Consider the following 26,757-nt stretch of genomic DNA (forward strand, 5'->3'; position numbering starts at 1 on the left):
ATCGCCCGGCGACCGCCCCAGTCCCCGGGGAACGGATCGGATATCTTCTCTGTGGGAACGGATTCAGATCCGAAGGGAAGATTTCGAATCCTACGGTTTCTCTGAAGGGGGCGTACGTCCAGCTGAGCGAGCCTTCTGCTCATTCCGAGTCAGCCAGCCTGAAGACGAATAGTTTCCGGAGTGGCACAGACTCCGATTTACCCCTTCATTGACGATTTGAAAGCATGATTATGGATCCCGTCCTCGATAGTGGATAGGTATACAAGCTGATTCCCGATAGATTAGAGTTCGTGTTCAGATATGATATTTCACACTGACTTTCGAACTGCAGAGTCACGAAGATGCTCAAGAGTCGCCAAAGAGTCAGGTGCAAGACCTGCGATTTCGAGGTCCCAGCGGACGCGCAGGCAGAGCACCAGAGGAGTGTCATACATCAGACGAACATCATGAGGTCCAAGATACTTACAAATGAGTGAGTTTATTCGAATCAACATTACAGTCCCTTGCACCGACTTCTGTATTGATTGTATGAGACATTTGATTGACTTGGGCTGACTAGATACCAATATACAGGGAGGAGTTCTTGAAGAATAAAGAGGGAATCCGGCTAGTCGGCGAGGAGTTCGAAGAAGTAGGCTCCGAAATCACCCTGAGATGTGAAGCGCAGAAGTTCAAAACAGGGAACCTGATAATCTATAGCGACAGCTTCGATGTGCAACTCAAGAAAGCGATCCCCATCGACCACAACGAGGTACTTAGAGTCGTGAGCGTTGTTGGGAACTCACCCATCCCAATCCCGAAAGGCACATCCTTCAAACTGCAGCTCAGAGCCGATGCTCGTCAACAATGTCAGCTCATGGTCAGTACGAAGAACTCGGTATCCTCGTTTCAACTCTCATGAGCTCCAAGCTTCGCTCAATGTAGACAGATTCACGTTCTCAGTCAGTTTTACATGGCCACGGAAAATGAGGAAATTCCAATCTCGCTTCTCTTTCAGATTCCTCTCGGCCTTCTGTTCTCGAGGAGAGGTCAGAGCGAAATATTCATAATGCGTTACGTTAGAGTGATCTGCATCGACCCCACAATAATATCATGTGAGCCCGAAAGTCCATACGTTTCGGTGGAACCCGTGGCACAGCTGCCACCCGCCAAGAAAATTGTGAAGATGAAAACATCATCACGTGACATGGCTCAAAGGAGGGTTGTCCAGGAGTGAGTTCGCTTATGCCTTGAGAGGAATTAGTTCAGAGCTTGAGAGGGATTTCATTGTCCTGTCACCTTCCAGATCCTCAAGGCAGCGTTCGAGTGTAGACTTTGTTCCCGGAGCTGAAGAAGAGGCAGACGAAATCTTTCCTGAGCAGGAAGCCGTGCGGAAAGTTCCTCTGTTCGATTGCAGGCCGCCTGAGTTCCTTCGTCAAGTCCACATGAACGGCCTGAAAGACGCGCCGGACATGTCGGACGAGTATAGAGAGAGATCAGACGATATCAAGTGAGTACATCACAAAGCTTCGATATCAGAGGGAATTGCGACCGATTCCGAGCATCGTCCATGGGAACAATCGAGACACTCCTTAGAAAATGCATCGACATCGGTATTGACGCGGAGGAGCCAGAGAACTACTCGAAGTTCTTCCATACCCTGGTGGCATTCGAAGACATCCAGCAGGACACCGATATACGGATGTATGATAAAGCGAGCGCTAAGCTGAAACCATTCGAGGATGATCCACGGAGGTGAGTTCCCTAGACTTCCCGTCCAACTTGAGTACTTTCGGTTTGCGGTAAAAACACGGGAATACTGTTTCGCGGACCATGAGAGCCTCCCCGAACTTCGCTGGGGAAATCCCGAGCGATCCGTAGAGGCAAAGCATCCGTCCGACCGGTTATTCCCGATTCCCCTGACGTCTTCTCTTGAGGCCAAAGTTCGCCTAGCTTCGGGCTTTCGTGAAGTTTGCCGGATATCCGGCTCAGAAGGAAGACAAGCTCCGCTAAATTTCATTCCACCGTCCTGAACACATGCATCAAGACTCATATTTTATTCAAAGGAGAAGCAATCCGAGGATAGTCCAAGTACAGTTCCGAGCTGACGCCATTTATCCACACTTCGTAGACTAGCTGCTTATTTATACGGGACGAATCACTACACTATCTTCTTGCCTACTTTTCCATCAGTCTTTCCAATCGTTCTTTTTTCGAATGTTCTTTCATTCATTTATCCGGATTCGTTGGGTTGGTCCTTCCGAGGAAAGTTTCGCCAACATTCGAACACACGCCCTTCGATTTTCCGAGGAAAAATAAACGAATAGAGCAGTTTATGGCGTTTTATATACATATTGCTAGGAAACAACAACATATGTATGTAGTATATTACACGACGAGAGTCAGAATCATCAAATAGCTTGTTGGTTCGTCTGAAGCTGGGCTTCTCTCTTGTCCACCTGGTTGGGTCGATTGATCGATTTGTGTGTTTGTTAAATTAATTGACCGATCCTCTACCAGTCTGTCGGTTAGTCGACCAGTCAGTCGGTTTGTTAGTCTTCGATGGACGATCGGTCTATGGATAGACAGTTCTCACGTGGAGTAGTTGTTAGCTAAGATCATTTGATGAATCGACCCAAGCCCGAGTCCGTCGAGGGTGGAACCACGAAAAGGAGTTTGAAATCGTCGACGTCTTGCGGGGCACCGTGCAGGCGTTCCTGGATGCACGCGTAAAGGCTCTGAACTTGTTCCTGGTGTTGCGTTGGAGGTGGACCGTCCGAACACCATGGCCAGTGTCGCTCATATTTCTGAGGTGCACTATGAGATTCGGTTTCGACCTGGCTAGCGGCTCGTTTCCGTTCCACCGTCATCCCGCAACGTCTGAGTCGAGCCTTTTCAGCGTCCAGTTTCCGACGGATGGCCTTCTGCTCTTCGGTCTCAGCGCAACGTCTTCGTCTAGCCCGGAGAGCATCAAGACGTCGTCTTTCGGCTTTCTGTTGATCGCTTTCGGCCTGGCGTCGGAGACGAGCTCGCTCTGCGCCGCGTCTCCTCCGCTCAGCCCGTTCTTCCTCGGATTCAGCGAATCGCCTTTCGCGTTTTCTTTGCGCGTCGGCTCGCCGCCGTTCCATGCGTTGCTCCTCGGTTTCCGCGGCTCGCTGTTTTCTCTGACGCAATGCATCTCCTCCTTTTGTGCTTTGCGGTCGACTACTCGACGCGGTTATCACTCCCCCCCTCCCGCGCCACCACCGGGACCACCGTTGTTGTCCCCTCCTTGTCCGTTGTTTCCTCCTCCTCCTCCGCCGTTACCACCAGCGCCGTTGTTCCCGCCGCTGCCTCCTCCGCCTGCTCCTCCAGCTCCGCCACCTCCCCCCGATCCGCCTCCATTGCCAGCTCCCCCGGCGCCTACTCCCACGCCTCCTGGAGCCGAATCGGGTATCATGTGCGGTGAGGACCCTGAGGTCGAGGGACAAGTCAGGCAAGTCCCGACCCCAACGTTCCCAGCCGCGAAAAACGCCAAATTATCCATTGACACTTGAGACGGCCGCGCCTCCATGTTCACTGCAACTGGAAAAGAAAAGGGAGTCAGCAACCTCGCTATTTTCTCCGGAGCAGGGGGGACACGAATTCGTTTCGAAGGGCACTCAATGCATATTGACTCTCTCATGGTGGAAATTCGGGTCGGTCCTGGACACTCGCGGACCTAGGGAGAATCGGAAAGCGCGAGACTTTCGAGGACGCAACGGGATGCGGACGAACGAAACCTCCAAAAGTGACCGTGGGGATAAACTGATTCAAATCATCGAGGAATCGCACATCAGTTCATTCCTCAACACGATGACTCGGACAGAGCTACTGTGGGAGACGAGCTCAATATCGGCACGAGGATTCGTCCTATGAGTGTGAGTGCGAATTAAGATCACCGCTTTATTTGCACAATAGCGGAACCCGACGACCGTTCTTCTGCGAGCCTGCCCCGAAGCACCCATACCCGTGCACCCGTGCAACCCGAGCGCACCGAGCACCGTTTCTCATTTATTCGGAGACCGGGCTAGAAGGCGGTCGGGACAAGCACTGAAGACGAGCTCCACATGAGGTTGCGATCGTGAAATGGGTGTTCGGAAGGGTCGCTCGTGCAGAGCTTAAACGAATATTAATGTGAACAACATGGTGCGGTATTGATGAGACAGTCTACGGTCATCAGTGCTGAGCACGATGGTGCTGGCTCGAGTGCGAGAAGCGATCAGATGCTGGAATTCATCTGGTTGTCGGGCTGTTCCAAAGCTGATGAGCGAGCGAATTTCCGAGAACTCCGAAACGCACCAGAGTGGGGACTCGAGAGCTCTGAACTATTCTACAAACCTTGCGGCTGCTGCTGCTGCTGCTGTTGCTGCTGCAAATATGGAGACATCACAACGCCGATGGCTGGAGCTTTGTTCCCCGTCCGAAACATTCACATAACCCCGGAGGTTGTTCGACTTTCTGGAGTTTGGTTCGGTTACGGTGGAAGATGATGCTCAAAACTAGGCTTTACCCACACACATACCCAACAAACACAGGAGTTCACCCGTCAGCATCAACACACCACAACACTAGCATCCGACGGCGGCGGTACCACCATCATCATCATCGTCGTCGTCGCCACCATCGCCGCCGCCGCTGCGGCCGCCGCTACCGCCAATACGAACTACCACCACCACCAGCGAGTCCTATACTACCAAGATCGCCACAGCTGGGCCTCTGGGTCGCCTTATAGACTCCGCTGCGTCTGAATCTACCAGGGACGCGGAACAAATGAAAAGCAGGGGAAACAGTATATCGCGATGTGGCATGTGGGTCGGCGTTGCGAAGAATCATTATGTAGCTCTTCTCCATTGAGGGCCGTGAACTTCGGGGCAGAGAGCGCCGCTCCCGGAGCTCGAACAGCCCCTAAGACGACGATTTGGCGGTTCCATCCATTTATCGGGAGTTTACATATAGACGGGAACTATCCGATTGCCTTATCGTTGTTATTGTCCTGGACAATTTGATTCCTGTCAGAGTAAGCTCTCTCTAAAGGGATTTGAACTGGAAAATATGCTCGGGAATGGGGACGTTTTTCCATTCAGACAAAAATATTTGACCGGGGGGAGCTGCCCCCCTCCCTAGGCTCCCCTTGGGTTAGAAAACTCTCTTCGTCGGCCGTCGCCTCGTCCGGAAAGCGGCAAATCCTCTTTTGCGTCGGCGCGGAAATTATAATCGATAAGACCGCGACAAGTCATCCTCCGATGGACATGAAAGGGGATCGTTTCACTGCTAGATAAATCAGGCCTCGCGGCTTCACTTTGGATGAGGGGACTACAATCTCGAGACGTTCTGTGGGAGGATACCTTTCCGCAGGTAGCACCTAGACGCAGCGACTCCACCTGAGTCCAATGGTGGATTCTCGAATACCGTCGCGTCGGTGGAAAATATCGGGAAAAGTACCATAGGGAACCGTATGGTTAGAGCCCCAAAGAATGAAACGAGCTAGGTGAATCAAGCTCAGGGGCAGGACCCCTGCCTGATGACGAGGTGCCTTCGATCCTGTTATGAATTAAGTTTCTCGCAGATTTCTCTCCCTGAAGGCCGATAAATAGTTCGAGGTAGTGAAAAATGGATGTCCACGGTTCACGGCGATGGACCCTCGCTCCCAAAGTTCAGTGCCTCCGGTCTCCGAGACGAAGGTTCAGGAACTCATTCTTTCGAAGATGCTCTGAGTCGGTTCATGATTAGCTGATGGAAGCCTTTATAGAATTTGCCATACCCGAGCGTGCATGACTCCCGCCGCAGGTTTGAAATCGAAGTCGAGGGTCTCGAGGAGGGCCGGCCCTCCATATTGGTCTACGACAGGATCTTCGTCCGTGAGGAGCACGATGACTCGTTCGAGTATGAAGGATTCGTATCTCGGGTCAAATCGACGTCTATCGAAATCCTTATGGAGCATGAAGAGTGAGTATCTGATTATTGAATCCCGACCTGCCGGGATGTCATACTGTCTTCCCATTGGTTAATCATGCGGAGCTTTTGCGCAGACTCGGGAAAAATAGAGGAAACACAGCAAAATCTCGTAATCTTGTTCATTCTGCAGTTTCCTGCAGAAGTACTATTCGTCGCCCGACTACTATGGGGACGAGGAAGACGAATACGCGGAGCCAACGCTTTTCGTGGGATACGGAGTGCGATTCACAGTCAGTCGCAAAACCATGCGACTCATGTATCGAGCTCTTCGCCAGTATGACGACGTCCTCAGCACTGCACCCATCGACGAATTGTTGATGCCTCGCAACCAGTGGCCTGCGCGACCCACAACTTCAAATCTGCAGACTATGGAACTCGTCAAGTTAATATCTCTGCGGCGTTCCCTGATGGACTTATTCTTCGCTGCTCTGTTCTTATTCTCCAAATGACGGTTTCCTTCTCTCGCAGCAAGAACATTGCACAAAATCCCGAACAGCTCTGCGCGGTCCGCAACATTGTTCTCGGTCTGCATCGACCAGCGCCTTACGTCTTATTCGGCCCCCCAGGGACCGGCAAAACTACAACGATCACCGAAGCCATCATACAGGTGACGGAAGATTTTACCGTGATATTCATCGAGGGCTTATCGTCGGAATCGGAGCTGGAATATCCTCGATATTCTCTCGTGGGCCGTGATGAAGAATTTCTTTGATCACAGGTCTACAGGAAGCTGCCGGAGAGCCGCATCCTTATAGTGACGCCATCAAATGCGGCTGCGAATGTCGTGACGGAAAAGCTTATCAACAGTCAAGCCATTCCTATTGCCGACATCTACAGACTGTTTGGTGTGAATTGCTCAGAAAGCAGGGTGAGAGCTTCCTCTGGGATCCGAGTTCATCCGGCGTTCCCATAGATCCGTTTTAAGTTCCGTGAATCTTCCGTCACCGGACGGTCGGAATCCATAATGCCTCCTGGCGGATTCACTCCTCGTATTGTCTGCGCTTCTTGGATTGCGCCCGTTGGCCTATGGGACTGTTCATTTCTAGGTGTCATCGCCAGAGATGAAGAAGGCTTCGAACTGGAGGGAGAGCGCAAAGATGTTCATAGAGGTCTCTATGGACGTCGTCATGGTGTACAAAATCGTAGCTTGCACGCTGACCATGTCCGGGAGCTTAGTCACCATGGGGATTCCGAGAGGTCATTTCACGCATATATTCATTGATGAAGCCGGACACGCCATGGAACCCGAGGCCCTTATACCCATCGCGGGACTCCTCGAGATTTCCGACTCGCCAGAAAGAGCCGGCGGCTCGGTGATATTGTCAGGAGATCACCTTCAGCTCGGTCCGATAATTCGATCCCCTATCGCCAGGACTTACGGAATGGGTGAGCCTGAACGAGAACCTCAGTCCTGGTCAGGAGCTGCCCCCTGATCCAGAGAATTCGGAATGGCTGAAGGAGTCTCCTCAAGGGGGCAGTCTCTGCAGGAGAGAGCTCGAAGAAATTTTGTCATTCGGTCTCATTCATTACCCTTCCAGGAAAGTCGTTATTGGAGAGGATTATGGAGACCAAGCCTTACTGTCGCGGAGAGAACAACGCTTACAATCCCATGCTTCTGACGAAACTCGTACGCAACTTCCGCTCCCATGCCAAGATCATCGCTGTTCCGAACATGCTCTTCTACGACGATGAATTGGAAGTGAGTTCCAGGGGAGCCGCGGTAGTCTTGGCAGTCGCGGCTGCAGGAAACTTGCGGGGAATAAACTCCCTGCGCCTGATGTTTCTCGTACAAAAGTCATTTTTCCGAATATGACAATTTTTCCAGGCTTGCGGCGACAAGGACATAACTCACAGCCTCGTCATGTACGAGAAATTGCCAGCGAAAGGGACGCCTGTCATTTTCCACGGCGTGTTTGGTAGCGAGTTGAGGGAGTCGAACAATCCCTCTTACTTCAACCCTGAAGAAATATCAGTCATTGTTAGCTACGTCAGGGATCTGCTCTCGGTGAGGGATTAGCGGAATCGGTGATGTCCTCCAATGTATTTCAAAATTTCGCTCGGTGAGGCGGAGTAGCTGAAGTAGATCTCGAATTTCAGGAAAAAACCAAAACTTTCGATGGAAAGCCCATCGAGCAGAGAGACATCGGAATCATCGCTCCTTATCGGAAACAGGTCCTGAAGCTGCGCTTCATCCTTGAAAAGTACGGTTACTCAGATATAACCGTAGGCTCGACCGAAGAGTTCCAAGGGCAGGAGCGTCTAGTGATGATTATCTCCACGGTGAGGTGTTCTCAGAAGAAATTCCATATGAACCCGGGCCAGAGTCTCGGTTTCCTCCGAAATCAGAAGGTGAGTCGAAGGAAATTTGGAGCGCGAATGTTTCGTCCAGTTCGGAGGAAGCGCAATTGGATTCGGCGGAGCAATCCTAACATCTGCCGAAGTTTTTGAATTTCTCTAGCTAAGTGAGACCTCTCTGCTCAACATTGATCTCGTCAACAGAGGTTCAATGTGGCCCTGACTCGTGCGAAAGCATTGATGATAATCGTTGGTGACCCACGAGTTCTCAACTCAGATTACCGATGGAGACAATTCATCAAAGTGTGTGATGAAGAAGGCTCTTGCACAGGGGAGACCTGCAAATCGGTTCTAACAATATACGAAGATTTGTTCAAGAAGTAAGTGCGACAACGTCGTCACTCCCTAAACGCATCGTCCAAACAAGATGCTCCCCCAATAGACAGAGCCGATAATCAGAACACGACGGAGGACCAGCGCTAAACTCCGAATTTTTCTCTTGAAGGCTTGAGGAACTGTCCCTGATCAGAGGATCTGAAGCTCTGAAAGGCATAAAGTTGTCTTCTGGTGGACAGATCACAATAACACAGCTCGCGCTCGAAGAAGAACCGCAATGGAGAGAAGAAGAATGAGGTTCGCGGAGCGATGAGCGATGGCCATCGACGACACCATTTTCGACGCTCCTAGGCACTGCACCGTGCCATCCCACTCCGGTATGGGGTTGAGCAAGAGGATGTTTAGTCAGTCCCCCGCAATGATAGGAAAAGATCCTTCATAAGTATGAGAACATTTATGGGTGTTCGAGGACAGCCAAAATGAGCCATGAGGAGGGGCTCATCACGTTCACCGTTCCGTGTCCCCTGTCTGACTGTGAATAAAAAGGATCTGATAAATTTCCTGTTTATCGATATCACAACACAATGAATAATTTATTCATTCTATCCATCTATCTGATTTACAATTGTCAACCACGAAAAGGCACCAAGCATTTTCAAGATCCTACCAACTCATCCGTCAACGGAGCCACCTGCGATAGTAAGGGCTTTTTAGCGAATCTTCCGGTAGATATTGATCGGATCGATCCTTGGGACCGACCGGGGCCGCGCAAGATCATCTACCAGCAGAGTGGTCCTCAGGAGAGAGACTTTAACTCCTGGCTACGATCTTTTCCCTGTTGTTCATGCCCGAGGTCCGGGAGAGAACATCGGAGAAAAAACATCGGCGTTCGCTCGAAAGGACTCGATTTATTTTTCAATTTCTCCGTCGACCAACCAATCGATTTCTTGGTCGGACGCTGTATAAAGTACTATCGGAACTCCGGTTCGGGACAGCCGACCCCATTTGTACAGCAGCGAATCTCCAAGCCTATCGGTCTGTCCAGACCCCTCTCGCGAATATCCAACTAACACCTATCGGGACTCCGGGACATCTGTGTCTACTCACTCAAAAATGGCTTTCTTAATTTTCGACAAAATTCCGTCATCTGCATCCTTGTCGTTGACCTTCTCGCCTCGGGTCTGATCCTTTGACTTGCTGTCACCTACGCTGCCGAATCGCTCCGAGTTCTTATCGACCTCGGCAAAAGCCTGCATTAGAGCTTTCATCTCCGGCGTCAGAGAGGTGGGAACCTCTATCTTGATGTTGACGTAGTGGTCTCCGTTGCCTCTTGCGTTGACTCGTTTGAGACCTTTACCGGAAATGCGGATCTTCGTGTGCGATGAAGTGCCCGGACTGATCTTCAGTCGAATGTCTTCGTAAATTCCCGTTACATTCACCGAACCTCCCAGAACAGCCTGCGCTATCGATACCGGAACATCGCTGTGGATGTCACTGCCATCTCGCTTGAAGACTCTCGACTGCGCCACGCGAATCGTGACGAAGAGCTCTTTTCTCCCGACGGACGTCCGAATCGTTTGGCCATCTTCGACTCCGGCCGGAACGGGAATCGTCACGGTTTTCCGTTGGACGGTCTCGCCCTTGCCCTCACATTCGGAGCACTTGTAGGGTATGTGCATACGGGTGCCCCCGCACTTTCGACATGTGGAACGCATGACGAAGGGACCCGTGGATATCGTCTCCATACCGGTTCCGTGACAAAACTGACAAACTTGTGCTTTGGTACCGGTTTCACACCTCGATCCCTCGCACTTTGGACAGGTATCCGCCACGTTGACGGTGACATCTTTGGCGACACCTCGCGCAGCTTCCTCGAAGCTCATCTTGAGAATGACTTCTTGCGCACGGCCGAAGCCGAACGAGGTTTCCTGAGCGCCGAAAGGGTCGAAATTGGACCTCCCTTGTCCGAAGTCACCGAATATCGTCCTGAACAACTCTTCAGGGTCGATATTCGATTGATACTGGTACTGCTGATAGGCGCCGCTCCCTGCACGACCCCCAGTTGGGCCTCCTCCAAATCCTTGTGAGCTCGCCGTGCCGAACTGGTCGTAGTGTTTCCGCTTGCTGTCATCACTCAGAACTTCGTATGCCTCTGAGACTTCCTGGAATTTTTTAGCCGCGTCCTTGTCACCTTTGTTCGTGTCGGGATGATACTTCTTTGCCAGCTGATAGTAGGCTTTCTTCACGTCTTTCGCACTGGCGTTCCGAGCGACTCCCAAAATTTCATAGTAGTCGCGTTTGAGGAGTGCTCGCGAAGTGTGGAACTTTCTCGTACTGTCTGGTTCGGAGAGCAGAACGCTTCGAGCTCCGATCGACACGACATTTTGTTGGCGAGCGAAAACCGCCGCTCCATGGCGCCACAAGGGCTTGAGCAACATCGGATTACCGACGTCTCCCGATGAAAAAGAGGGTGGTCTCGGATTGACGAACAATCAATGGAGGGACACAGAAGATTCGCGCAGCACGTTACATCAGGCGCAGGGTTTATTTAGACACGCTAAGGTCAGAGCGGAAATCGTCTGCTGGCACTAACTCCTGAGCCAATGTGAGCCCGGGAAACTGGCAGTGGGCCGTATTGGCCGCTCAGCGCCGCACGGGAAATCATCGTTCGTGTAAGCGCCCATCGAACGTGGAGATGGGAACGGGAACGCTCCTCATACTGATTTATTTACATTCCCGATAAGGGAATGGGGGGATTCACGACATTATGGGAGCAATTTGCCAGAATCGAGTAGTCGTCTAGAATAGAGTCTCGGGCAATAAGTTCCGTGCGAGATACGCGATTCTGGAATTGATGATCGACACTCCAGGTCCGGAGCGCTTCGATCGAGGGTTCGCGGAACTTCGCGGTACCTGAGGATCAGGGAAGTCAACTCCATCAGCAAAGAGAAGTCAGAACCTCATTCGATCACGCGAGGGTCACGGCACGCTGAATGGCTCTGTGCGTAGTCTCGGCCGCTTCCTCCCGGAGCGCTCCTCCGTCGAATCGATAATCACGTCGGCATCATTTCCATTCATCTCACAGCGGGAAGATCCCTGGGAAACTTACAGCGATCATCTCCATCCTCATCAGCAGTATTCCATGACACCGCGATTGAATACCGCGGAAATTCAGTCTCATCTCCCGGGTGAATATGCGAAATCTACATGCATATTTAAAAACGTATGTTTGTTTTTCTGTCTGTCAGGGGTACCCTATGGACTCGAAGACGGCTGAAGATCGAGCGGTGCGTATAGGGTGGTCAGTTCTCCGATGCGATGAGTCCTTATACCTTAAGAAAACTATTCGAGTGCTCCACCCACGAAAATACGAGAACTCGGAAAAATTGAAATATCCGAAATTCGCAAAATCCACAAACGCCTGAACCGATCGCCGCATAAATTCAGGGCTGGGTTCTCGGGAGCTTCAGGAAGATCATATCAGGGTCGTCGTTCTCATGTAATGGGTCCTCCCACTATAAAAAATTATTTTCGTGGTCCTCTCACCGGGGAACGGAAAAGCGGGGAATCGAGGAAGCGGGGGAAACTGGAGAGCGGGGGAAACTGGAGAGCGGGGAAACGGGAAAGTGGGGAAGCGGGGAAGCGGGGGAACGGGAAAGTGAGGAAACGTGAAAGTGGGGAAGCGAGAAAGTGGGGAAACGGGAAAGTGGGGAAACGGGAAAGTGGGGATACGGGAAAGTGGGGAAACGGCAGAACCAGTCGAGGGCATCGGAGGATATTCCGAATATGAAGTCGATGATCGGCTCCAAGACTACTGGGGCACTGGACGCTGGTATGAGCGGACACGTGAGTCGATGTTCTGTGGGAAATAAGGCCGCAAGCGATATTGCCCAAGGCCTCAAGCAAGATACTTTCAAAGTACGATGTGCGGCAAGTGCGACGACCCGACGATTGCCTGTGAGATCGGAACCAGATGAGATATCGAAGTTCTGTTTGTGGGGCGTGCTACGAGTTCGAATATACCGCGCACTCTATCGCGCCATCTACTATAATAAAGAGCAACCTTGTACCCAACTGGTACAATAGCTATCAGGGCGAGTTGCGTATTCTCTCCCCATTTCTTTCGCTTTTCGTCCAGTTTCACAAAAATGTGTGTTCGCTTGCGGACGAAGGGTCATAGGAACTCCGATGCTGAGGCGGGATATCGCAATGAAAAATGATTCATGTATCAGGACAGGAAACAATATTGTGAGCTCTCGAATAAAATAATCATTGCTCTAGTTTTGACTTCTGGCTTCATAGCGAATCGGAGCTTCGGCACCGTGGAATTGTTAACATCTCTTTCAGTGAAGTACACTGGCTTCCTTAAGCTAGGTACAGTGCTCTGATCCCTAATGAGGTTCCGGGTGACTCGAACGACTTGCTTCCGCGGTTTACCCTGACAAGCCAGAATATCAGAAGCCAGAATCTCAGGAGCAAGGATTCCGAGAAGCCAGATTTCTCAGAAGCCTGAATTCTCACGAGCCTGAATTCTCAAAAGCTGGAATTTCAGAAGCCAAACTCTCCTGAAGCAGAGCTCTCAGAAGTCTGCATCGTACTCTATAATTTCAGGCTCCTTCCTTCAGCAAAACGAGGGCTCGATGTTCAGTCAAGCTCGAGAATTGCCAATGTCTCGCTCACAAGAAATGTGCCTCAGTAGGTCCGGGTTGATATGCACAGATATGCAGGCTCCGAAATGGCTTCTCTGAAATCCTCGTTTCTTATGGAGTAAACCCGCTGTCAATTCGTCAATCCTTGTGGCTGAATTTCCAACCGTGTATCTGCCTGTACACCGTATCCCACCTGCGTTCGCTCCGGAACCTTTCCTCCAGGTCGTTTGCTGTAGAAACTGGAATTTTTGTATGATCCCGAGTGAATTCCACATAGTTCGTAGTTCTTTAGCGCAGGAATCTGTGTACAATGGCTCTCAGAGGAACACTCTCGGTCAAGGGTAGGACCCAATTTTTCCTCAACAACTACCTCTCTGAGGTGAAGGAGACGAAAGATGACAAGACGTTATGCTGCCGGTGCATGAAGCAACGAAGAGAAGGCTGCCCAGCTAGGATAATTGTCCACGTAGAGGACCGCCCAGTCATGCGTTCCAATAGGATTCTAGCACCCCAGGCGCAACGCCCAAAAGTGCTCAAACAGCTCCACCACCCGCACACTGAGGCTGCGACGATGAAACTCCGCGCAAGGGAAACGGTGTACTGGCCGGACTTGGACAAGGACATCGAGGGCGTTGTAGCACGATGCGACCAATACCAGCGGGATCGGCCGGCAAATCCCCGAGAAGCGATATATACCACGGCCACCCCTCCACGTCCAAGGAACACGGTGTACATGGATCTACTCGAATACGATGGGCAGCTTCCCTCATCCTGGTTGACGCGTACAGTTTCTACTGGGGAATTGCGTATGCGCGCTCATCAACTATGAAGGACATACCCAATGCGCTATTTAGAACTTTCGCTCACTTCGGACTACCAGTAGAGCTGCGCTCAGACAACGGCCCGCAAATCTCCGTCGCATGCCTCTAAGAGCTCCTGGAACGGTTCGGAGTAAAACAAGTCTTCAGCTCTCCTTACTATCCAAGAGGCAATTCTCTCGTCGAAAGGGCGGTGCAGGAGGCGTAGAAAATTCTCAAGAAGCATCCGTACGGAAGCCCCGAGTACTTTACAGCCGTACTGGAGTAGAGAAACGCCCCGCGAAGCCGTGCTCTCGGCTCGCCCATGCCAAGGCTCATAGGCTCGAACCATGCTCCCGGCCGCTCTAATCCAGCTTCATCCGCGCGTCATACCGCCCGCGATCGTCGCCAAAGAGCTCGACCGGCAGGAGCAACGCAGCAAGACGTATTACGACCGCGGCAGTGCGGAGCTGTCTTCAGCGCCATCTGCCAAAGTGGCCGCCTCTTTTGGAGGAGGAATGCCAGCCGGCAGGTTTCCAACGCGGGTTCCACACCGGTGTGGAACCCGCTATCCTTGCGATAAATGCAGGTCTTTGTTCCAGCGTCATGACGGAGGAGCATCGGGATGATCCTGGTCACGGCACCAACTGTAGATCCCAGCATGTGATTCTACGTGTCACAAGATGGACTTGCTCACGGGGAGAGCTAGCTTTCGACCGCTTTTGGAATAGATGGGAAACACGGTCCTCTCGTCGTCACGGACGGGCATACGGCCACGTTTATTCATGTGTCACAAGCACGTTACGTGTTAAAACTCTTACCGACGCGAGTCTGAAACTTCTAGCATCGGTCACAAAACCAAAGTGGGCGGGAAGGTCCTCATTGTTTTCAAGATTCGGAGAGAGCCACGACACACGAGGGATTGGAGATTCCAGCAGCCGACGTCGGATCAGACGGGGCACCTGTAACCGACTGAGGAGGAGATGAAGGCTCCACTATCGAAGACACGGCCTAAGAGGGATGCAGAGTCCCTCTGGATCCACGCAAGGAATCGAAGGGCCCAAGCCGATAAGGTATGCAGTCGAAACTGACTCGAGCGCGAATCGTTCGACGGGATACGATGATTCAAACATTGGATATACCTCTGTGTGAGGCTCTGAATAGGGACTCCTAATTAGTGAGAGCACACCTCTTGGATGTCGCACTCAGAACGACAAAGGCGGATCAGCGAACCTCATTCTTTCAATTCAACATGAGCGATGATTCTACATACAGGATGTCATCAGCGTGGTCGTCATCAACAATAATTCCGACCCTCTGCGATCGGTCAACGATACCGAGTAAAGGCGAGCGGAAGGACAGCGATTCAACTTTCAATTCGCCTCGGCAAGCATCCGAATTTCACAATGCAGGGGTATTCTTCACCGGTCCCACAACTCCTCTGCCTCACGCACTTCTGTAGTGCTTCCCAAACTGGACCGGGCGAGGCGGCGTCGGACAATCGCGGGAATTCGGCTGATGGTTAAGCCTTGAACTCATTCAGTCGGGTCAATCAATGGATGCAGTTTTCCTCGCAAGAATGTATTGTTCTTCAACTCTAGCGGCTCCACATTTCGTATACTTTTCTGGAAGTCCAGATGGTCCCCTATAACCCCATCCATGCCCGCCTGACGAAGAGTCTTCATCAGTTCTGCCGGAAAAGCTCGATTTTGGTGTTTCTCCACGCTGCTCTTTGTCTCTCTGCTCAGGATTTTTCGCCGAATTGCGAATCCACAGAATCGTGGTCTGCTCATCCCCCGAAGACCGCGATTCCCTTATCATCGGAGCTTGAGCTGACATCCTCGACTTAGCGGACTTCCTCTATCCCACGACGCTGGATTATCTGGTCATCCGGAACAGAGAAGATCACTCCTTATCTACGTTTGCTTGATGAAGAGCTTATGGAATGAAATGGGAAAGGTAAGAAAATGGATACCTCTGCCCAGCGGGAGCTACCACGTGTTTGCGATTCTCTCGAACTCATCTCACGATACAGCAGGCTCAAGGGAGGCTTCCGCAAAGTCGCATTACCCAAAGATCGTGGGAGATCCACGGTATCCTGTTCCTTAAGATAAGCGACCGGAACGAGGGATTAAGAGCATTGGAAAACGTGGCGAGAGGGCAAGTGACCCCTTCGTTCCCTAACGTAATTCACAGCTGTACAACTCTTTCTGGTCTCAAATCCTCGTGCTCAGCTCATCTTTGAAGAATCACGCGGGGCTTTCACCGATTAGGCGTTCGCTCCATACTCTGCGGTCGGGGCGGCACGGTCTCCTTGAGGCGAGGTGTAGGCCCAGGATCCGGCTCGAATTTCTCGGCTCCTCGCAATAATTTGGTGTTACGGTTAAATCGAGGAGTAAGAGGTGCCGTGTCCTGAGAGCGCCATGAGCTCGATCAGCGGCGAGAATCCGGTTCCGAGAGATTCGACTCCAAATGTTCGCTCGGCCCCCAATCGATGACGTTCCGAGTGACTGAGCCTCACACAGAGGAAATTCTCAGGACGTGATTCCGGAATCCTTATCTCCGCGCTCGCCGTCAGCTGATCCCTCGCCTAAGCGTGCTTTTGGCAGCTCGATCATTAGAAGATGTAGCTACGTCCTTTGCCCATATCCATGTATCAGCTCTATGGAGCCAGATTCCTCCGATTGTCCCCTTTCAATGAGGCGAGAATTGATCTGAGAGGCTCAGAATGATCTGAGAAACGGGTCGAATGCTGACTCCGCTAGCTTATTGCTGCTGTCGTCCGCTCATCTCATCTTACGGTGGGCTCCGGTTTTGCAAGGATACCTAGTTCACTTGGGTGAGGGGCTCCTGAAGTTCAGGAGCCAGAGTGTCCAAAGCTCGCCTCGCATGACATCCTTCACCCATTCGGAGTGATTTCTGCTACACTGTATCCTCCGGGAAAGTCTTTTTCGTTCTCGGATGGGAAGCCGTCTCGCCTCTTTCCGGGAGGGCGGGCCTTATGCTTCTTGACTCAAGACAGAACTGCTGATTTTGAATTTCCTCCACACGCAACGAGATGAGATCCCTGCCAATTCTGGGACTTTGCATATCAGCATCCCCAATCGCCTTTCAGAGTGGTGGGCCCTGGATGTATTGAGAAATCGACGTGTACATGGATGAGCTCTTTGGGTGATGCTCAACGAGTACCTTTCGTCGATTCTTCTTTTCTCGATCCGAGATTACCAAACGAGTAGATCAGATCAACAGGAAGAGCAACACTTCAAGGAAATTCACCCCGCGATGACTATCGTCACCAAATCGTATCGTCGATTCCCAGGAGCTACGATCGCCTCATATACGGGATCTTTCACCGCACCATTTTACGATTGCTGGAGGCAGTCCGAATATGAGAAACCGTGTGAATTGAGCTGGATGCTCGAGTTGGAGGTCACTCCTTCACGGAAAGTTTTCAGACAATAGGAAATTCTTCATGAGCTTAACCCGATGGTGATTTTTTCCATCGCATCGAGTTTGTCAAGGTTGAGGATCTCCTCCTCCAACCCGTAGTTATCCGATTAAGCCTCACAGAGTCCTTACCCGATTACGTCACAAGCGCAGTAACCCGATTCAAGCATTCTTAATTCCTGATGTATAAACTCCCAGCGTGGAAAACGAAGAGACTTAAGACAGTGGGTGTACACCGCTTACCAACTAAAACCGCTATTTGGCCCGGCGTATCATCCCTGGAGTCATCGGAAGAGGAAGTCATTGGCATTATCTGAAGCGTCTCACGGAAACCCACGACGAAAAGGTTCCTGAGTGACTAGAAAATTCCCATTCCAAGCATTGGATCCACGCTCATCCCCTCAGCTTGTGTCGAGCTCAACTCCCACTTCCACCGATATGGAATGAGGATGCAGGAAGTTCAGGACCGGGTCCGAGATATGACGTTTCGAGCAGAGATTTTCCCCCATAAAAAGTCCGCATTAATTGCAGAGCAGAGAAGATTTCATTCTCGTTGGAGACTCGCTTAATTTACTAGGCAGTACTCATCTTTGAAGCAGGAATTGAGGATGCTGGGAGTTCCGGGAAATCTGTCAGACTCGCAGCGAAAAGGAACATCGCTCAAAACCGCGACGCGATTTGATTACGAAGTGGGTCGTTCTGTTCGCTTGAGGTCCCTTGACAGAGACCCGCATACACCGTTCGGTGCTTCTCAAGACCGGCATGCCCCAACGAAAAGTTATGAACGCCGATATACAAAGATATACACACCATGATGCACCGATCAGGCGATTTCCCCGGAAGGAGATCCATGTTAGCTCATCTTTTCCTCGATAATTGAGTCTTTGCCTACCGCTTCGATATTGGGCAGGACCGGGAGCTCGAAGAGGCAAACCCGAGCGCGGACCTCATGTAGAATCGGGGGTTCAGGGTACGAGAGATGAGAGGACCCTCCGTCGAACTTCCCGCTGGAGTTTCTCCCGAGAGAGCAACATGATCTCCCGGATGAACTCATCCTCCTAATCATCAGGATCACAAAAGAAATTCTGCTCCTTTCCTAGAGCAACTTATCAGCAAGAATCTTGATAATAAATTAGGGAATCGAGTTGTTGTTCCTAGTAATGTCGAAAAAATAAATATCTCAAGACAAACTTCAGCCCACATCTCCTCATCGCTTGGCTAAGCGAGCAGACCTCTCCAGTCAGGAAGCGGAATGCCTTAGACGAGGCGAGCCCCCATTATTGAGGAGTACCATCCGGACGCAACTCCACCGAGAATCGCCAGTCTCAAGCGGGACGATTAGTTCCTCGCGGACAGGCCCTGACCAACTATCGCTCTTCCCATGCTCGCCCATGTTGGGTGAGGCTGGCGTGTTGACGATGTGCGGCTTTCGACGGCCGCTTTTCGTTTCAGCAATAATCACGATCCAGTTGAGTTCTGATCATCAATTCTGTCGCTTGCCGCAGAAAAACAAAAAAGACCTTCAACGGTAAGTGCCGTCGGGAGGTAAGGGTACGGGAGTTTTGAAATCTTAAGAATCGGCTTGTAGTAGGCATTCTTTGTTCCAGAACTGTTGGTCAGGGGCCGGTGCCATTGCTTGGACTCGTTGTGGGTTTGGAACCCTTGTTCGACTTGTGCCCAATTCTACCGTTATTCCCGAGAACACTGAATTCCAATCGACTACGGACGGACTGAAATGATGGTGGGGACTGATGAGGTTGAGTTCGTGAAGAAATATAGGCGTCATTACTAAGATAATAACAAACTGTCAATGAAATTCCGACGCCGAATGTACCTGTTGTGAAACTGTCATGACCGTCGGGGCGTCGACCAGAAAGTATGACCGCCCCGATCGCACCCGAATCCCCCCACCGCCATATCCACGTCAGACTTCACTCTTATACATATGCGGACAAGCTCTCCTCCCATGGTATATGAATGCACACATATATGACGCCTTGACGGAATTCGTTCCCCTCGAGAACTGAAGGCAGAGCAACTTATTAAGTTTACGGGCCACTGGATCAATACTTGTCGGATATTAGTTGGCTGCCGGGAGAAGATTATGTAAGAAAACATATTTATGACAGAACGAGTCACGCTCCGTCAGTCCCAGATAAACTTTTCGCAGAGCCGCGAGCGGTTCTCGCAAGGCCAGTTCGCATCCGATAGTGGCGCACGGCGGCGCATTCTGACAGCGCTTCGACAGGGTTCAGTCACAATCAAAGCGCCGACGTTCGTGAGTTCTGTGGCTCCTCAACCGGTCTGATTCGAATCGAATGGAAAGTTCCGAGATTCCGAGCCGAGGTTCATCGATCGTTTGAACGCGGTGAAGCTGATTCTGTCAAGTGTCACTGGACTCTCTCCGCCGGACTCCCGCACGGCCGCAGCTTATCCAAGGTGAGAGTTTCACTTTCCTCGGGACGCGCGCGAGATATTCAGTGGCGGTTTCCTCGGCCACCGGCAGAGAAGCGAACGGTGCTGCTAGATTGGTATTGTTTTAGAATCGCTCAGTGTACTTGTCGTGAGTGTAGCTCAACCAGTTTTTGCGTGAAGTGGACGGCGCCGCACCGGTAAGTTTTCTGACCGGGCCCCGATAACGATAGGTGTCCGTTGTAGCAATATCTGAGTGAAAAACTTCGTGATGACTCGCCGGTGGCTAGCGACGATTCCAAGGACCAGAAGTCTCACAGTGAGACTAGTCTCTGGGAGACAGCTGAATCTAAAGATTGCCGAATCTCAATGCGACAGTTTCTGTGGATTCATGGACGGGTCGATCATTATCAATGGCTTTATGGGAGCAGATTTCGAAATCTACTCCGAAATGCAGGGAAGTTGCCCGTGGACTTCGTCAGAATTCACACGCAACTGCTGATCGATTTGCAACTCTTTTTTTCTGATTCGATGGGAGATGTCGAAAAACGCGCGCTGCTTCAAAGAATTTAATTTTCAATATCGCTCCGGTCGGATGGAGGAAGAAGGGACCCCGAGAATATGGACTACTCATCGGAGTAATAGGAGATTCAGAAGAGAGCTCTGGTCGAAGATTCCGCTAGAGGAAGGATATCCTCGCAAGAGAGTCTATATCGTAGCATCAAAAACAAGGACATGTGGCGATGATGACCCGTCTGCAATTTGGTTAAGCTGCTGCCTTCTGGCGACGGGATCGGTCTGGCGTTTATTCACCACGGCGGATTGCCTGATTCCTGACAGGGGTCAGAAAAAGCCGAAGGGACGGAGCCGTCGTTCTTGGTTCGATCCCCGAATTCCATCCGAGCGAAGCCTCGCATACGTTGTATCAGTGAATTTTGACTCTTGAGTATCATCATCCCGTGAGTACTTTTCAGGATCGGCAGTCACAAGGAACGAGGAAGCACTCAAAGAAGGAATCATACGCATCGGTAGCGTCTCATCGGCTTCCGAATGATGCTAAATCCTTTCCTCATCGAAGAAGGGACTCTTCAGAGAAGCTCGATCGATTTCGGATTATTTTTGTCAGAGCTCCCAATGCGCGATAATGTATTCCGAGCGTGTGGGGGTTCTCCAGATCTTCGTTCGATTTCCTTAGGACAGCCCCTCTCTTGGAGGAATTGCGCGATTTCGTTTTTTTCAGCGTCAGATCTGCGCTTAAGACTGAGAAATGTCCGGGGTCTCCCGCTCACGTCGCTATCTAAGGACTTTTCCATGACATGACGAAAGCGTCATGGAAGAAAAAACACTGCTGAAAAATAAATGACACAGAAGAGAATTGCGTCAATCGCAATGACTGATGACTTCACAAAGTGTCCAATGAGAAATCATGCTCATGGCGAATTCGAAATTCCAGATGAATCCGCTGGAAAAGCTTGAAGACGTGCTCCGATCCTGCGATAGAGTATTCGTCGGTATCATTTGTCTACTCGTTTCGTTGGCTTTCTACTGGACGGGTTTCCTGCAGATTCTCACAGCATTCCTGCCATCAATCTTCTATCTGCCTACTATTGCTGCTATCGCCGGTCTTCTGAGGTTATTGGTGGAGCGTCGCCTCGGGCAGAAGAAATTGCCTTCAGAAGGCAAAGCTGTTTTCATCACCGGCTGCGATTCAGGTTTCGGAAACTCGCTGAGCAGACGGCTCGCGAATCGAGGGTGCGTAACTCATTCCACCTCCCGAAACTTCGTCACTTATTTCTGCGTTGTGCTTGAGCGAATGCTTACATTAGCCACGTTGGAGCGTGGAATAACGACAGCCTGTTTGCTGTGATTACAGATACGTAGTGTTTGCGGGATGCATCGACGAAAACAGTGAAGGCGCTGCCTCGCTCCGAGACTATTCAAAGTCGATCAAAACACTTCAGCTGAATGTCACCAAAGAGCAGGACTTGCTTGCGGTTGAAGAGGAAATCACCGCTCATCTGAACAGAGAAAATCTCCAGCTGTGGGCTGTCATCGCCAACGCAGGAGTGCTTCATGAAACGCCGCTCGAGCTCTCGCCAATGAGCGAAATCGAAAATTTGATCAATGTCAACCTACTCGGAGTGTTCAGGACTGTGAAAGCCCTACTGCCCGCCGTGCGGAAATGCAAAGGTGATTTTCGAGATTTTCCCTCATTGCCGCAATCGGTAAACATCCTGACACCCCGTCGATTCGCGAAGAATCATCGCTTCCGGGGGAAATATTCTCGTTCCTCTTCCATGGATCCCACGTGACCGGTGGATTCACCTAATTTTTCAACCTTCAAGGCCGGATCATAGTGACATCGAGTCTTTCTGCCACTTTCGCTTTCCCGTACCTGGTATCTTATTCTGTCTCAAAAACAGCCGTGAAAGCGTTCTGTCAAGGTTTGCATCGAGAACTGCGGAAATTTGAGGTCACCTGCATCTCCATCGAGCCCACATTCTACAGGTGAGTTGACTCTTCTATGCCTCTCAGACGAAGTTTTCTGCCAATGAGCGAACATCTTCCTTGATTAACTCGACTTCCGTCATCCCTGCAGAACTCCTCTGCTGAACAGAACCGGACCGACTCCTGCGGACCGTTTGCAGCAAGTCGATGACGAAAGGAAGCAGGCTTATTCTTTCTTCATCAATGAATACGAGAAGCTGATGAAGGGAATGTATAAGCTGGCCGATACGAACATCGAGGCGCCCATCAATGCGTTCGAGGACGCCGTTTGTTCAGCGCGACCGAAACGGAGCTACGTTCTGGCGCCGCTCCAGTACAGAATACTGACGTATATCTCATCTCATTTCGATCTGTGCTTCACTGATCTCTTCATCAACGCGTTGATTTCACCGTGGAAAACGATCTTGGAAATCGTCCGACATCAATACGATCGACTCTCTAGTTTAGACGCATCTAAGTATTAAGCTAGGAACTCGCTCTCGGCCGGTTGATCTCGAAGGGCGCTTGCCTTCTGAGAATAATCGGTGCTAGGAATGATCTTTATATATTAGAGCGTGAACTCACAATTTAGACATATGTATAGGTCTCTCAGAATGAAAATGGTTTGTTAATCTCAGGAGCTGCGCGGTATATGAAGCGATTCGCATCGACGTTGAATCCATTGCGACAGAATAAATTGATTCTTCATCGTTGAATGAGCTGGCCATCACAGTCCATGGCCTTAATTTCCTATTACGACTCAGATGTTCCCAGAATCCGACATGGGACCCGAAATGGAAGCCGCGAACACAGGGCATTGAGTTAAGACGTATCTGTGGATATGATCTGCTAATGACGGGGTCAACTCATTCACAGATTAGATCCCCGTGACCCTACCACCGTGGATCGGGTGTTGCAATTACGGCTCAATTGGAATTATTCCCGCATACTTCGGCGTGGCATCTAATCGCGGAACTACAATTCCGGCTTTTTCTTTCCGTCTCGCGATGCACTTGTCCCGACGTTTATATACAACCACGGAAAAGAAGAGGGTTTCTGACGGCTGACTCCCGTGAAGCTGCAAATCCAATATTCTCAGTCGACCGAGCCGTCCCCGCGGTTTACCGCTGGAGACTTTCTTCGATCTGTGAATAACCGATTCCATCAGCTTTCTGGCAGTTCCCCACCTGTCTGTGGAGGGACTGCCGCTGTAAACTTTTTCTGGAGCGCAGTCAAGACACGCGACAGGAGGGTATGTAGGTCCAAGCAGGACTGATGGCGAGCGGAAATCTCATTTGAGCAAGTAATCAACGATCACGCCTTCCATACGTTGAGTGTAGCTCACGGCAATCGGGAGTCTGAAGCGGGTTTTAAAGCAAAAGTGATTGCATAGATCTCGTCGACTCGGAATCAGAACTCACGATTAGATCACAGTCGGATCGATCGTGGATATCGTCCGTTCAGGGGGAATTTAATCGGTAGCGGCGCAAATTATCGGGTGCCCAAGGAAGAGAAATCTCGGAATCGGTGGGAATTCCAAGACAAAGTGTTCCACTGAAGGAGGCGATAGGAGTTGCGTATTCCGAAAACGAAGGCGTTTCGCTCGATCTTATCGCGAACTTCCGACGAGCCCCCACTATCATGAGAAAGAGAAAAGCCGAGAATAAGATTCGCATCGCTTCCTCTGGTGGAACTATCGCAGTCGACGTTTCCTCGCAGGCCGCCATGACTCGTGGGTCATGATCCGGTAAGGGCTGATCGATAAGGACCGGAAATTCGTCCATGTGCCATGGAGACATAGGTCGCACATTGTCGAAATTGCATGGCACAAACCTCGCGAATTATAATAAGGATACAGAGATGTCCCAGAAAACTCTTCAAGTGTGCAAGCCAACAAGTGTCGAAGAGAACATGGTAGCTACCGCCAGAGGAAAAAGGAACGCGTATGAATTCCTTCTCGTTCCGACCGGCGATGGAATTGGTCCTCTCCGATAACTGGCCATAATGAGGGCGCACGGCTGTTTGTCGTCAAAGAAAAAAGTTCCTCTGGGAGAAGACATTCTGCCATTTACTGGTGATCGAGCTCATTCGGTGCAGGAGATATAGTTACTCACGATTGCCAGAAATTCGTCCTTTCAAGTCTGCGCTGGAACACAGTCAGCTCTCCGTGAGATGGAATCTTCCGAGGCACCGTGGATGGATCGGAAATCCTTCCATCGCTCGGATAAATGTTGGACGAATGTTCCTGACGGAAAATTGCCGCTTTTAATCCCAAATGTTCGGCCAGCGGAGATCATTAATTAGGGTAGACGGACATTCTTCGAAGCATGCCGTATTTGTCTCGACAGCACGGCGCCGGAAACTCTTTTCTAAGTCTTCCTGAATTTCTCCATCATGACAACGCTCGCTCATAGCGCCCAGGTTCCGGAGCGTCATGGAGTTGGAGCTTCAAGCACCGCTCCATGAGAACGTGAATGCCGGGGACTTTCCCTACTCCCAGCGTTCCACACCATTGAAGAAGTAGAAGAAGCGATAAGGTCTCACCGTTTATAGACGTCTCCCCACGACTCAAGAGCCTCTGAGGTTTTTGGAGCCATCTATGTGAATTACCTTTGAATCCATCTCGCTGCCGACCGGACTCCGGGAGGCATCGCCAACATTCTTGCTCTTAGGACAGGGATGTCAAATCGCGGGCCAACGGGCCGAACTGGCGCGCCGAGTTCTCTTTCTTGGCCCGCGAAGCGCCCCGGTCCTTATATCCGACGTCAAACATACGCTCCGATTCTTGATATCTTGATCTCGTGAGAGCAGAGAGGATCCGGAGCTTGTCATCGTGAGAAATGAAGAGAATTGGGTACTCCCACGTCTAGAGGACTTCGGATGGACTCCACATAGGGCCTGTGTTGATGTTCTGGAATTGAGACGGAAAGTCTGGCATGGCCCGCGGACCCGGACAGCGACCCATATCGATCCGCCGGGGGTTTGAGTTCGACATCCCTGTCTTAAGATGAGAGCATGAGCGCTCGATTTGGATCGATCTTGAGAGCAGTATGTCCTCGGAACTCGGACTTCTATTCGAAAATGTCTCATAAGTTGGCTTTTCGGAGAACCGCGCTTCCAGCTCCCCATGGGGCGTATGCCGGGGGACCGCAAGGAGTCGCTCGGAAGCGCAGGCAACAACCGCGGCTCCCGGGATAATTTGCGTTTTTTTGGAAAGTCCTTCCATAACTCTACATCACACTCGGATTCCGATGAATAGACTGCAGCTCATCCCAAGCGGAGATTCGGCCATAGCCCTCGTGGAATCATCAGTGATGATGGATGAGATGTGAGCTTCATCCTCACCAGCTGGATTCTCAGAACTGACGGTTCGCTCTGATCGCGCGTTGCATTCCGAAGGCTGCGATCTACGCGGGGCCATCGACTCCGCGCCTCTTCCAGCGAGCCACAGAATCGGATGCGCTTCCATCAGAATCTGGAATCGATTGGACTCGGGATGTTCAAGCTGAGGCGAGACGACGTCATGAAGTCTCGCGAGAATGATCACGTTCTCAAATAATCATTAGGGGTCATTCACCTCACGGATCCTCGGAAAACGCCTCAGATAGCGTCAATTACTCGTTGCTGGAGATTGGAGACGGATCGAGAGTCCGACTATAGAACTCGGATGCTCGATGCACTGTCAGGGGCGGATCCAGGAGTCCTCCAAGGGGAGGGGGCGGTCAATGCATCGAGGGAGAGGCGGATCGATACCTGCTGTAAAATGGGAACATGGGAAGTCGGAAGTCTCGAGAAGGAGGCGATCGCCCGACCGCCTCTTCCCAGGATCCGCCTCTGTGAACTGTCCGGTTTCTAAAGAAAGACCTTCTCATAGTTTTCCGTTCAAGAGTAAAATTCCATCATCGCGCAACAGCACATATCCGATCGACCCAATCATCGCTGCTCATGACTTTCTTTCCCGAACCTTATTTCGAATATTCATATTTCCTATCAGCCATATTTTCTAACGAGCCCCTCAGCACATCACACATCCGTCAACTTTAGTGTAGGGAAGGCTCGCGGACCAGGAAGCTGTAATGAGCATTCAGAATTCAATGTCATCCCACGCATCACCGCCTGATTCCTCAAGAGACCTTGTCGCGAGCGAGGTCCAGCGCGAAGTTCGGCAGACCTCCCAATCGGAACAATGTAGAGTGATCGAGATGACGCAACGATTCAGCCATTAAGTGTCATAACTCGGAATCATGTGACGTGGCCTACCCGCAGAATCCTACTCTGAGGATAGCTAAAATTGTTGCTCATGTTTTCGGCTCTTACGTAATGCCGAAAAACCTCGTCTAATCTGCTCATTATCAATTATCAATGATCACAGGGTCGAG

At 50.9% G+C, this 26,757-nt stretch overlaps 3 protein-coding genes across 3 annotated transcripts; 2 read left to right on the plus strand and 1 right to left on the minus strand.

The window, feature by feature from the left end:
* Nucleotides 1–341: 341 nt before the first annotated feature.
* LOC100899730 (putative helicase MOV-10) lies at nucleotides 342–8,780 on the plus strand. Its single transcript, XM_018638959.1, has 14 exons — nucleotides 342–472; nucleotides 574–859; nucleotides 998–1,212; nucleotides 1,286–1,489; nucleotides 1,576–1,734; nucleotides 5,788–5,946; nucleotides 6,086–6,337; nucleotides 6,424–6,562; nucleotides 6,674–6,823; nucleotides 7,002–7,341; nucleotides 7,494–7,654; nucleotides 7,781–7,960; nucleotides 8,053–8,304; nucleotides 8,455–8,780. Exons 1-14 carry the CDS (start codon nucleotides 342–344, stop codon nucleotides 8,632–8,634), a joined length of 2,808 nt encoding a protein of 935 aa, XP_018494475.1. The 3' UTR covers nucleotides 8,635–8,780.
* Nucleotides 8,781–9,223: 443 nt separating this feature from the next.
* LOC100909243 (protein tumorous imaginal discs, mitochondrial) lies at nucleotides 9,224–11,110 on the minus strand. Its single transcript, XM_003737434.2, has 2 exons — nucleotides 9,694–11,110; nucleotides 9,224–9,277 (listed from the first exon to the last, which is right to left on the minus strand). Exons 1-2 carry the CDS (start codon nucleotides 11,022–11,024, stop codon nucleotides 9,265–9,267), a joined length of 1,344 nt encoding a protein of 447 aa, XP_003737482.1. The 5' UTR covers nucleotides 11,025–11,110; the 3' UTR covers nucleotides 9,224–9,264.
* An 8,848-nt stretch (nucleotides 11,111–19,958) lies between these two features.
* Nucleotides 19,959–23,098, plus strand: LOC100900005 (17-beta-hydroxysteroid dehydrogenase type 6). Its single transcript, XM_018639005.1, has 5 exons — nucleotides 19,959–20,091; nucleotides 21,345–21,643; nucleotides 21,765–22,081; nucleotides 22,237–22,399; nucleotides 22,491–23,098. The coding sequence occupies exons 2-5, from the start codon at nucleotides 21,345–21,347 to the stop codon at nucleotides 22,861–22,863; spliced, it is 1,152 nt and encodes a 383-aa protein (XP_018494521.1). The 5' UTR covers nucleotides 19,959–20,091; the 3' UTR covers nucleotides 22,864–23,098.
* The last annotated feature ends 3,659 nt before the right edge of the window (nucleotides 23,099–26,757 follow it).

The sequence above is a fragment of the Galendromus occidentalis genome, unplaced genomic scaffold, assembly GCF_000255335.2.
Source record: "Galendromus occidentalis unplaced genomic scaffold, Mocc_1.1 scf7180000075554, whole genome shotgun sequence".
NCBI classification, from domain to species: Eukaryota; Metazoa; Arthropoda; class Arachnida; order Mesostigmata; family Phytoseiidae; genus Galendromus; species Galendromus occidentalis.